Source organism: Eleutherodactylus coqui, chromosome 6 (genome assembly GCF_035609145.1).
Source record: "Eleutherodactylus coqui strain aEleCoq1 chromosome 6, aEleCoq1.hap1, whole genome shotgun sequence".
NCBI lineage: Eukaryota > Metazoa > Chordata > Amphibia > Anura > Eleutherodactylidae > Eleutherodactylus > Eleutherodactylus coqui.
This window is the reverse complement of record NC_089842.1, coordinates 113370128-113381251: the sequence shown is the minus strand read 5'-3', so window position 1 is coordinate 113381251 and position 11124 is coordinate 113370128. Positions and strand designations below refer to the sequence as shown.

General features: G+C 38.9%; 1 protein-coding gene across 1 annotated transcript; it reads right to left on the bottom strand.

The window, feature by feature from the left end:
* Positions 1–1210: 1210 nt before the first annotated feature.
* On the bottom strand, positions 1211–9949 carry LOC136631426 (nicotinamide N-methyltransferase-like). Its single transcript, XM_066605714.1, has 3 exons — positions 9741–9949; positions 3295–3502; positions 1211–1793 (listed from the first exon to the last, which is right to left on the bottom strand). Exons 1-3 carry the CDS (start codon positions 9889–9891, stop codon positions 1370–1372), a joined length of 783 nt encoding a protein of 260 aa, XP_066461811.1. The 5' UTR covers positions 9892–9949; the 3' UTR covers positions 1211–1369.
* Positions 9950–11124: the final 1175 nt, after the last annotated feature.

Sequence of the window (11124 nt, the reverse complement as noted above, 5' to 3'; positions counted from 1 at the left end):
TTACATGCTTCGCTGTACAGCTCTGTATGCAGTCAGGATGTACATAGTTATATGTGTGTCAAGAAGGAATTAATCTAAATGGATCTTTAATTCTGCTCCGATTTTTACATTATATCTTTAAAGGGCTTGGTGCATCATTTCTCTGTTTTAGAGCTACAAGTGCCTTCTCTACGCTGGTTTCAAACAAGCATATTACAAACTCATTTATACTTCTGTAACGCAAACCCAACCGTGGGATTTACTGACTCGAACTTCGTAGCTCATGAATCAGTTTGAATCTTTTCAGCCAGATGACTTTTCTCTGGTAATGTTTATATGGCACAGGATAACTTTTAAACCTAATTGTTGAGGCACATGGGTTCATTAGGAATAGCAAAAGCATCAGAAGTCAATAATTTTTCATCCCATTACGGCTAATAAAGTTAGATTTATGGGTGAGATTGTGCTGACAAATTCCATGTAAAGGGAATCCGTGAGCACAATAATGCTACTGTGTCAGAGAACAGCATGAAGTAATCATACACATGCTGATTCCAGTGTGTCTGTAATTTGTGAATATGCTGTGGTCTAGTTAAACTCACAGTTTAATCATATCAGCACGATGCCATTTCTATAAAACAGAAGTCAGATGTATTTATGAGATACAGGCATCTTCCACTGCTGATTTACTGTATATTGAGAGAAAACTGTCAAAGGAAGAAGGCTGCCAATCAGATTCTGGAGGGTGGGGGAACTTATATTTCATGAATACATTCGACTCTTGCTTCACAGCACTGGCATCATGCTGCAATGATGAAACTGTAAGTTTAGATTACAATATTAAATATTCACAAATAACAGGCACCTTTAGGGTGAAGTCACACGAACGTATATCGGCTCGGTTTTCACGCCGAGCCGATATACGTTGTCCTCGTGTGCAGGGGGGGAGGGGGGGATGGAAGAGCCAGGAGCAGGAACTGAGCTCCCGGCCCCCTCTCCGCCTCCTCTCCGCCCCTTTGCACTATTTGTAATGGGAAGAGGCAGGGCGGGGCTAAGTTCTGTGAATTAGCCCCGCCCCGTCCCACCTCTCCCCATTGCAAATAGTGCAGAGGGGCGGAGAGGAGGCAGAGAGGGGGGCGGGAGCTCAGATCCTGCACTTGGCTCTTCCATACCACCCCCCCCCCCCCCGTCCACGAGGACAACGTATATCGGCTCGGCGTGAAAACCGAGCCGATATACGTTCGTGTGACTTCACCCTTAGGCACATTAATAGAATTTTCTATGAATTCTGTAGGCGAGTTCGATCATACAGGAAGCCCTGGTTTGGTTATTAAATCCTTTTTTAAAATTCACATATGAGCTATTAACTCGCACATTTAAAATTAATTATCTACTTCTCCTTGTAAGCAGCAATGAATATGACGCCCTTGTAGTCAGAAAGGTCACTCACAACTTTTGTCTCTTTAACCTTACAGCAATCAATAACAAAGCCTTCTCCAACTAGAGCTTTCCTGGCAAAATCCTTATCATATCTGAAAACATGAAACTTGTCTTTTTGGATTGTGAAATATGTTGTGTCTAAACACCCAATTAATATGAGGCATCCTCCAGGTTTCATGAGCCTTGAGTACTTCCTGAGATGTCCCCTGTAATCATCATGGTCTTTGCTGATAACATCTAGAAGCCAAGCACTGATAATACAATCGGCTGGTGGTAGGTCCAGCGGTTCTATTATATTTTCTTTCTCAAAGTCACATTTCATAACATGTTGAACTGCCGATCTCATTTTTTCTTCCTTGTCCTGTAACTGATCTCTAAAACAAATGGGAAAAATGAAGAAAGTAATTATCCCATCAACATCACCATGGGTATTAAAGCTCAGCAGTAGCTCTATACATTAGTAATCTGTAAATTGTTGGCTCCCAGTACTGGTAGAAAGATTTGAATTCAACCAAGACCAGTGTACTAAGTGTCAGGCTTATACTGTGCACTTCCAACAGTAACTATTATCATACAAGGAACCATAATGGAGAATATTTGTCTGAGTGGCTAAATTTTGATTTTACTATTGACTTCTGAAATGAGATCTGGAATAAACTAGCATTACAAATGTGTTGGACCCAATTCTTTTTAGTATATTATTGACCTGGTAGAAGGATTGCACCGTAAAATATCAACATTTGCAGATGAAAAAAACTGTGAAGTAATTAATACAAGAGAGGATAGCATACCATTGAAAATGGATCTGGATAAGTTGAGAGTTTGGGCAGAAAAATGGCAAATGAGGTTTAACACTGATAAGTGTAAGGTTATGCACATGGGCAGGTAAAAAAAAAGCTACCAGTACACACTAAATGGGAAGCCACTGGGCAAAACTATCATGAAAAAGCGGATCAAGAAGGGTGTCACCCCTCTTGACCAACGTCACAGGCCTCTCACTAGCCAAGCCAGAAACCTACTGTGCACTGATGAGGGGCAAACACCCTGAAACAGCTGTCTGTATAAGGTTTTCTGGCTTGGTTTTCTTTTCCCAATTATTGTTTTACATACTTGTTAAAAAGTCATTCAATGATTTGAAGGAATGTTGCCATCCAATAGGTGACGCTGCAGAGATATTGTACCATCTTCCTTATTAACATGAAAAAAGACATTGGGATTTTAATTCACTGCAAACTTAACTGGAGCAACAAGGTAGCTGCTGCCAAGTTAAATAGGATCATGGCGTGAATTAAAAGGGATCTAGGGACACATGATAAGAACATTGTTTTTCCAATTTATGAATTACTGATCAGACTACACATAGATTATTGTGTACAATTTTGGGCACCAGTACTCAAGAGATACTTATCAGAGCTTGAGTAGGTTCAAAGACCGGTAACTAATGGAATGATCAAAATTGGGGTTATTTACTTTAAAAGAGATAGCTGAGTGGGCGACTTAATAACTATGTGTAAGTATATCAGCGGTCAATACAGATATCTTTCCCATAACCTATTGCATGTTATAGTCAATATTACATGTTATAGTCACTGATTACTACAGAGGGGTTATTGGTTCAGGGTGTTGTTCTACCTATCGCTTCTACCTCATTGAGGTTTTTTGCCTTCCTCTGGATCAACATTGCAGGAAAATAGGCTGAACTGGATGGACACAAGTCTATTTTCAGCCTAAAATATCATTTTACTGTGTTATAATATAAAGTAGATAGAAGATATATTGCCTAAACATTCCCTAGATCTACTTCATATTATTTGTATGGTTGCAATGATGACAATGGCAGCAGGTGTTCCCCTAATATTTGATAAAATATTTCACCTGTTTCCCTCTGTGTCTACATGAAGCTGTGTGGCATGGCCCCAATGAAATGCTCCTGTACGTGTGTCCAGCCATCTTTTCAGCTCCATGATGCATCTGTCAGTGGTCTTCAGCACTATAATGTGCTTGAAAAACTCACAGGCCGCATACAAATGATGAATAATGGGACCACAGCTGAGGTCAATCAAGATCTTTCCTTTAATGTGACCTGTAAAAATAAATTGCAAATATTGAAGCATCTACAGTAATATGTTAAACCCTCATGCAGAGCTTGCTCCACGTATATGTTGGACAATGGAGTCACAGTGGTTTCCCCACATGCCTCATTTTGTTGTGTGTATATTCATAAACATTATATAAATATGTTTTCTTTCAATTTCTACCAAAGAACTTCCAAATGGTCAACTGTGCCATCAGCAAAGATTTGGATTTCTGGACCATGGAGTGAATTACCTACAGGATAGACTCCTTGCTAGAGATGGGTGGCACCTTGCAAAGACAGGAAAGCATATATTTGGTAGGTGCCTTGCTACACTCATCAGGAGAGCTTTACACTTGAATAATATGAGAAGGGAAGTGAAAGGCCAGGAAAAATATACAACTAATTAGTACAAATTGTGAATCTTGCTATTAGAAGTCGAACGAAAGAACAAAGACAAAACATTCGGAAGGAAAGTAGAGGAGCAAGAGACACCCATCAAAATAAAATGTTTCTATACAAATGCACAGAGCATGGGAAACAAGTAAGGAGAATTAGAGCTCATAACACAAGAAAAGAAATGTGATGTAATAGGCATCACAGAAACTTTTGGACAGAAATGTACAAGAAGGTTGGGATATGTTCCAAAATAAGATTCTCAAAGCACAACTGTTAACAATCCCTAAAAGAAGGAAGAATGGGAAGTATTTAAGGAGACCAGGATGGATGAACACAGAACTTAAATACATGCTAAAAAGGAAGAAAATCAGTTTATCAAGTGGATAGAGTGGGACATATCTAAAGAATATAATGCAGTCTCCAAAAACCGTAGTGCAAGTGTCAGAATAGCTAAAGCTGATAATAAATTGAGTCTTGCTAGAAAGGCCAAAAACAATAAATGGGATTATTTGGGGTATATCAAAAGCAAAAGAAAATTCAAAGATGCCATGGAATGTTTACAGGATGAAAATTGTGAATTGGTTAAAAATTATGTTGAGAAGGCAGAACCTTTAAATTCCTATTTCATATTCATTTTTTCTCAGGAAGTAAATGTAACATAAACTGATTTTCCCTGTACTATTGAAGGAATAATAGAATGCAGGCCATCTATAAGCAGAAAATGGTGAGGGAATGCTTAGCTAACTTAAATAAATTCAATTCTCAGGGTCCATATGAATTACATCATCGGATACTGTAGGAAGCAGCAGAAGTAATTACTGAACCACTCTCCTCAATCTTTGAAAATTCCTTGAGAACACGAGACGTTCCAGAAGATTAAAGAAAGCCAAATGTTGTGCCTATCTTCAAAAAAAGGGAAGAAGGTGAACTAAGGCAACTACAGGCCTGTGAGCCTAACTTCTATAGTGGGAAATACCTTTGAAGAAATTATTAAACAGCATGTATGCAAGTGCTTGGGTAAGAATATAGTAATTAACCAGAGCCAGCATGGGTTTGTAATAAACAAGTCATGCTAGACCAATTTAATTGTCTTCTATGACAGAATCACAGACTAGTTTGATCAGGGAAATGAAACTGATGTAGTATATTTTGACATTAGCAAAGCATTTGACAAAGTATTTCATATGAACCTTATTGAAAAAATAACCAAATATGGCATTGACGAGGCAACTGTTAGATGGATTCACTGGCTTAGTGATTCACTGCTACAGTCCTGAGATCCTTCTGGTCTTTGCTTAGGAACAGCTACTAATCAGAGACCGCAGCGGGCATGTGCGGATCTCCCAGCTGAAATGTCCCAGCTCCCAGTAGTCGTCAGTTGGTAGCACTTTTTTAAACGAAGACTTTGTGGACCACAGGTGTGCAACACTGGATCACTGAGGAAGAGGATGGGTAAGTACCGCTGTTTTTATTGTTTTACCATATTTGGATCCAGTTTTAAACAATCTTATTACAGCCAGACAACTCCTTTTATCTAATACTTCTTAAAACCCCATTAAAGTGGTTCTATACTTCGATCAATTCGTACTTGTTAGAAGATTCCCTTGACAATAAGATCATAAGTATCACCCTTCCAGGACCTGCAGGATTACAGCAATCAGCTGTAATCTGTGAGGAACCATGACAGTGACTGTTCAATTTCCATGCAGCACAACCACATGGGAAATTCAGCATTACACAGTGCCCTTTCAAATTAACAGATTACCCTAGCAATGCAGTAGAGGACAGATCCTCCAAAATGATAGACAATCTTTGTGATTGCTCTTGACTTAAAATTGCATAGTAGGGTAGATGATAATGGGTAGTCTCAAGTAAATAGCCCTTTTTAAGAGCAGGACCACCAAAGCTTTCCTACAGTATGTCAATGCCATTAATTTTTCTCAGAGAGAGCAGACTGCTGGGTGACCTTGAAGTTTTCTGGTTACAGTAAGAGAAAAGGAGAAAGGAGGCTCAAAAGGCTAGTGTGACCAGAACCATCCAAATATCTTCAACAATTACTAAAAGGTGAGATGCTAAGATGATGGAATGGTGTTATTTCACTTTATGTATCATCAATAACCAGGGGTGCAGCTATCCACTTGTCTCCCTGCAACTCATGGATCATGGTGTAGAATAAATATCAAAGTGGGAAAAAAAAGACAAAACCAGCATGCACCCATGAGTATATATATATATATATATATATATATATATATATATATATATATATATATATAAAAAGATAAGAGTGTATTTAACCCTTTCATAACCAAGAGTCACTGATGCTCTTATGTCCAGGTCACATTCTGCTGTTCTGGTATTTCCACTTTAAAAAATCATCTTTTTAATATATTTTTTTTCTGTGACATATCTACATGAGGGCTTTTTTTTTGCAGGATGAGTTGTGTTTTTAGATAGCACCATTTAACATACCATATAATATATTGGAAAACTTTAAAACATTTTTAAGTTGGGCGAAATGAGAAATAATGTAATTGCACCATTTTGGAGGGGGTTGTTTTTATGGCACTCAGCACACAGTAACAAATTAGATGTTATATTTAGTCTGTGGGGCATACAATTGCAGCAATATCAAATTTATAAAGTTTTCTATCTAGTACTACTTCAAAAAAATACTTATTTTTATAAAAAAAATCTATTGCTTTCTATTGCCATCTATTAACTCCCATAACTTTAAAACAAAATCTAACAGGGCTGCGTGATGGCTTATTTTTTGCATGGTGATCTAGTTTTTCTTGGTATGATTTTGGGGTATATTAAAGCTTTTATGGTAGTGTATTAACTTTTTTTGGAGGTGATCAAAGAAAGCACAATTCTGCATTGCATTTTTCATCTTACAATGTTCACCATGCAGGATTAATTATGTGATGTTTTAACAAACTAGACCCTTATGAATGCAGCAATACCAGTTTTTACATTTTGTAAATTGAATTATATTTTGATGCAATGACTGGAAAAAGTTTTTTTTAAACTTTTAATTCTTTTTTATAATAATAAAAAGCCTTAATTTTAGTTATTTTCAGTCCCTATAGGAGTCTTGAACTTGTGATCGTTTGAGTTCTTATTTTGCATAATGCAATACCATTGTAATGCATTACCATCATGTCCAACTTGAGCATAATTCACACCATGCCCAGGACGAACACAAATAGGAGAAGAATTCATTCAAACAGACACTGAAACAGACTGAACAGTAAATGAGACTTGTGAGCAGACATCCAACAACAAATGACAAATGCTAAAACACTTACCAAGAATACTAAACGCATAAGTAGATGGAATAGCAAAAAAATACTATAAGGTATTGCGTCATATTTTGGGCCAAGATACTTAAGCTCATGAACCCATGACAAGGGTCCTTGTTATCTTGTAAGTTCCTACCCTAATGAGAAAACTCAAACCACAGGGAGTCCTGCCTGTAAGCAGGGCGATTGTCTAAATAGGGGCAGCCCCAAGCTGGAACCGAGGTGCCTAGCTCACCATAGATGGTAAATAGCATACAAGCTGAACAGGACACTGTTTATATCAACAGGGAATCCCACTGAAATCCTTATGCATGAAGCAACAGTAAGCAACATATGCATGACTTCAAACACCAGCGTTCTGAGAGGGAAAGATGAGAAAGATAAATGTCCAGCTCCCTCTAGCAAGTGATGCTGGCATTTATGTGTAGCAGACCGGTGGCAATTGGTGGACTGGAGCAATACACATGCAGCCAGCAAAATCATCCCACACCTGTGCAAGTGTGCTGCTGGAAACCCACAGAACTACAGGTCCCTTAAGCACAATGTGACAATTACATTGTATTCAAACAAAAGAAGAAAAATCCTCAGCGCTCGACCAAGCAAGAAAATTTGGCAAGATAAGGGAATAAGTTGTATAACTTACTTCGTGGAGGCGCCTATGTGCAGGCCCCTCCTAATCCCGGATGGCATATCACAAAGTCAGTGGACACCGGCAGCGATGAAAGTTTCACAGCTTAATACTCACAATGATATACAACGCGTTTCGGTCTGGGGCCTTTTTCAAGTATACATTATGTTAAAAATCATTCATATATGTATAAAATTTAAAATTACCTGACAAGATAAGTGCGGGTGCAGCAAGTAAGGTTTCCGGATTCACCGGAGGCATCACGTGACGTTTACGTCTGAATGACGCTCCAGTAACTCCCCTATGAGACGCAATCACTTGACCATACGTCACTACACGCGTTCTAACAATCTTCCTATGAGACGTAACCACATGACTACACGTCACCGCGCAAGACGTAAACGTCACATGACGCCTCCGGTGAATCCAGAAACCTTACTTGCTGCACCCGCACTTATCTTGTCAGGTAATTTTAAATTTTATACACATACGTATGATTTTTAACATAATGTATACTTGAAAAAGGCCCCGGGCCGAAACGCGTTGTATATCATTGTGAGTATTAAACTGTGGAACTTTCATCGCTGCCGGTGTCCACTGACTTTGTGATACGCCATCCGGGATTAGGAGGCGCCTGCAAATAGGCGCCTCCATGAAGTAAGTTATACAACTTATTCCTTTATCTTGCCAAATTTTCTTGCTTGGTCGAGCGCTGAGGATTTTTCTTCTTTTGTTTGCATTCATCCTTCTCCCTCATTTACATGATCGGAGCTCCCTCTAGCTGCTCTCTCATATACATAAGATTTTCCAAGCAACCACGAACATTTGCCTTCTTCTGCAACGTTAACCCTTCACCAACTTCATCTTTTAACACCCTTCAAGTGAGCGCTACCCATCACCTCCTAATTACATTGTATTAATAGGCTACCTAATAAAGATGTGCCACATGCACGTTTTAATAGGCAAAGCATCAGGGTAGACCTTGGAGAATAGTATCTAGAAAACATTTTTTATAAACTAAATTCTATTTTTCATAGCATTCTTAGATACATTTTGGTTACTTGAGTTTCACTGAAGAGCCATATCTGCAGATCTTTCTTGGGATGCCTGGGGGGTCTGATTTTTATACCATTTACCAGCTACTAGATACTACACAGGTATAATCTCTGTTCACTAGTTTTCCTACAGTATCTTCTTGACCATCTCAATGTTGACTTTTATCGGCTCCGGTATCACAATTGTTCCTAGTTCCAGAGAATCTTCTATTAAACACAGCAATATGACAACAATACATAGAGAAGAATGTGCTAAACATCTTTAGTTGAAAAATATTATTATTTCTGCTATTGGTGAGCATAAACGTATTGCTGGTGCATTTTCTTAAACAGATTAAATCTTGCATTGAACACTAAATTCTGGAAATTAAATTCATTAAAAACAAAGGTGGAAGAGGTCATGAAATGACAGAAGTAGAAATGAGTAAACCACAATTGCCTGATAATAGTAGCTTTGAATTGTCCCATAACTGAACTTTTAGAAGTAAGTAAAAGGTTTGGTTCTATGTTAAGGCCCATTGAGACACAACGATTATCGCTCGAAATTTGCTGAAAAGTAGTCTTTTGAGCTATATTCGTTGCGTGTAACTGCACTTACATCGTACAGTTTTCGTTCTCCCGTCGCTCATCATCATCTTTCAATTGAATCAATTAAAGTACTGAGAGGAGATAAGAAAATCCCCCACCCAGTCTCCTCATGGGCTGCATAGTGTTGGGTGCGTGTTGCATTATTGATAATGATACAGTTAGTGTTGCAGGGATAAACATTCTTCTATAATAAAAATATAAAAAAGTACAACACATTAAATGTAGAAACTGAAAAACTAAATAGGAATAGTCAAATGTAGAAAAATACATACCTGCTGTGAAAGTTTTTTTAAGATTTTCAATGGGAAATATCAAGGTCTCCTCTCCAAAGACCATTTCAGGTTTATCTGACAAGTAAGTCTCCAGTAATTGTCTGGAATCAAAGCCGTCTACATGGTAGAGCTTATGAGTAGAGGAATCCATTATTTAACCTTCACAGTCTGATAAGTAAGCACTGGGTGACTGATTCTGTGCCTGAAGGTCTTTATATGATTACTAGGATATCAATCTGCAATTTTTGTTAGCAGGAATTACTTATCACATGATGAGTATTATTATCTTCATGTGATAGTCAAGGTAACGTATTATAATAGCTTAACATAAAACATTAATCAACGTCAAACAAATCTGTTTTATTGTCAAATATCAATGGGGAAAAAATCCACAGAAAATTTTCAGTCTACAATAGTTTTTCAAAATGAGTGTATGATCAACCATCTAGTAGGGATTGAATAATTGATTTTAGAGTTGAACTGAAACGGACCTTGGCCAATGAAATAAAATAAATATTTAGTATAACTATACAAGTCAGCACATAACACTAGTCAACAACATTTTTGCATCTGGTGCATGGTACATAATTTCTTATGGATTTTTGGGTGTAGAATCCTAATTTTCCTTTGGAAATGATTAGAGATGAGCGAGCACCAAAATGCTCGGGTGCTCGTTACTCGGGACGAAATTATCGCGATGCTCGAGGGTTCGTTTCGAATAACGAACCCCATTGAAGTCAATGGGCGACCCGAGCATTTTTGTATTTCGCCGATGCTCGCTAAGGTTTTCATGTGTGAAAATCTGGGCAATTCAAGAAAGTGATGGGAACGACACAGCAACGGATAGGGCAGGCGAGGGGCTACATGTTGGGCTGCATCTCAAGTTCACAGGTCCCACTATTAAGCCACAATACCGGCAAGAGTGCCCCCCCCCCCCCTCCCAACAACTTTTACTTCTGAAAAGCCCTAATTAGCAATGGATACCTTAGCTAAGCACCACACTACCTCCAACAAAGCACAATCACTGCCTGCATGACACTCCGCTGCCACTTCTCCTGGGTTACATGCTGCCCAACCCCCCCGCACGACCCAGTGTCCACAGCGCACACCAAACTGTCCCTGCCCAGCCTTCAGCTGCCCTCATGCCACGCCACCCTCATGTCTATTTATAAGTGCGTCTGCCATGACGAGGAACCGCAGGCACACACTGCAGAGGGTTGGCACGGCTAGGCAGCGACCCTCTTTAAAAGGGGCGGGGCGATAGCCCACAATGCTGTACAGAAGCAATGAGAAATATAATCCTGTGCCACCGCCATCAGGAGCTGCACACGTGGGCATAGCAATGGGGAACCTATGTGCCACACACTATTCATTCTGTCAAGGT

Coding starts and splice junctions, on each gene's coding strand:
- LOC136631426 (XM_066605714.1), bottom strand. CDS start 9,891: ATGGATTCCTCTACTCATAAGCTCTACCATGTAGACGGCTTTGATTCC. Junction 3,503..9,740: donor TAAAAAAACTTTCACAGCAG/GTATGTATTTTT, acceptor TTATTTTTACAG/GTCACATTAAAGGAAAGATC. Junction 1,794..3,294: donor GTAGACACAGAGGGAAACAG/GTGAAATATTTT, acceptor CATTTGTTTTAG/AGATCAGTTACAGGACAAGG.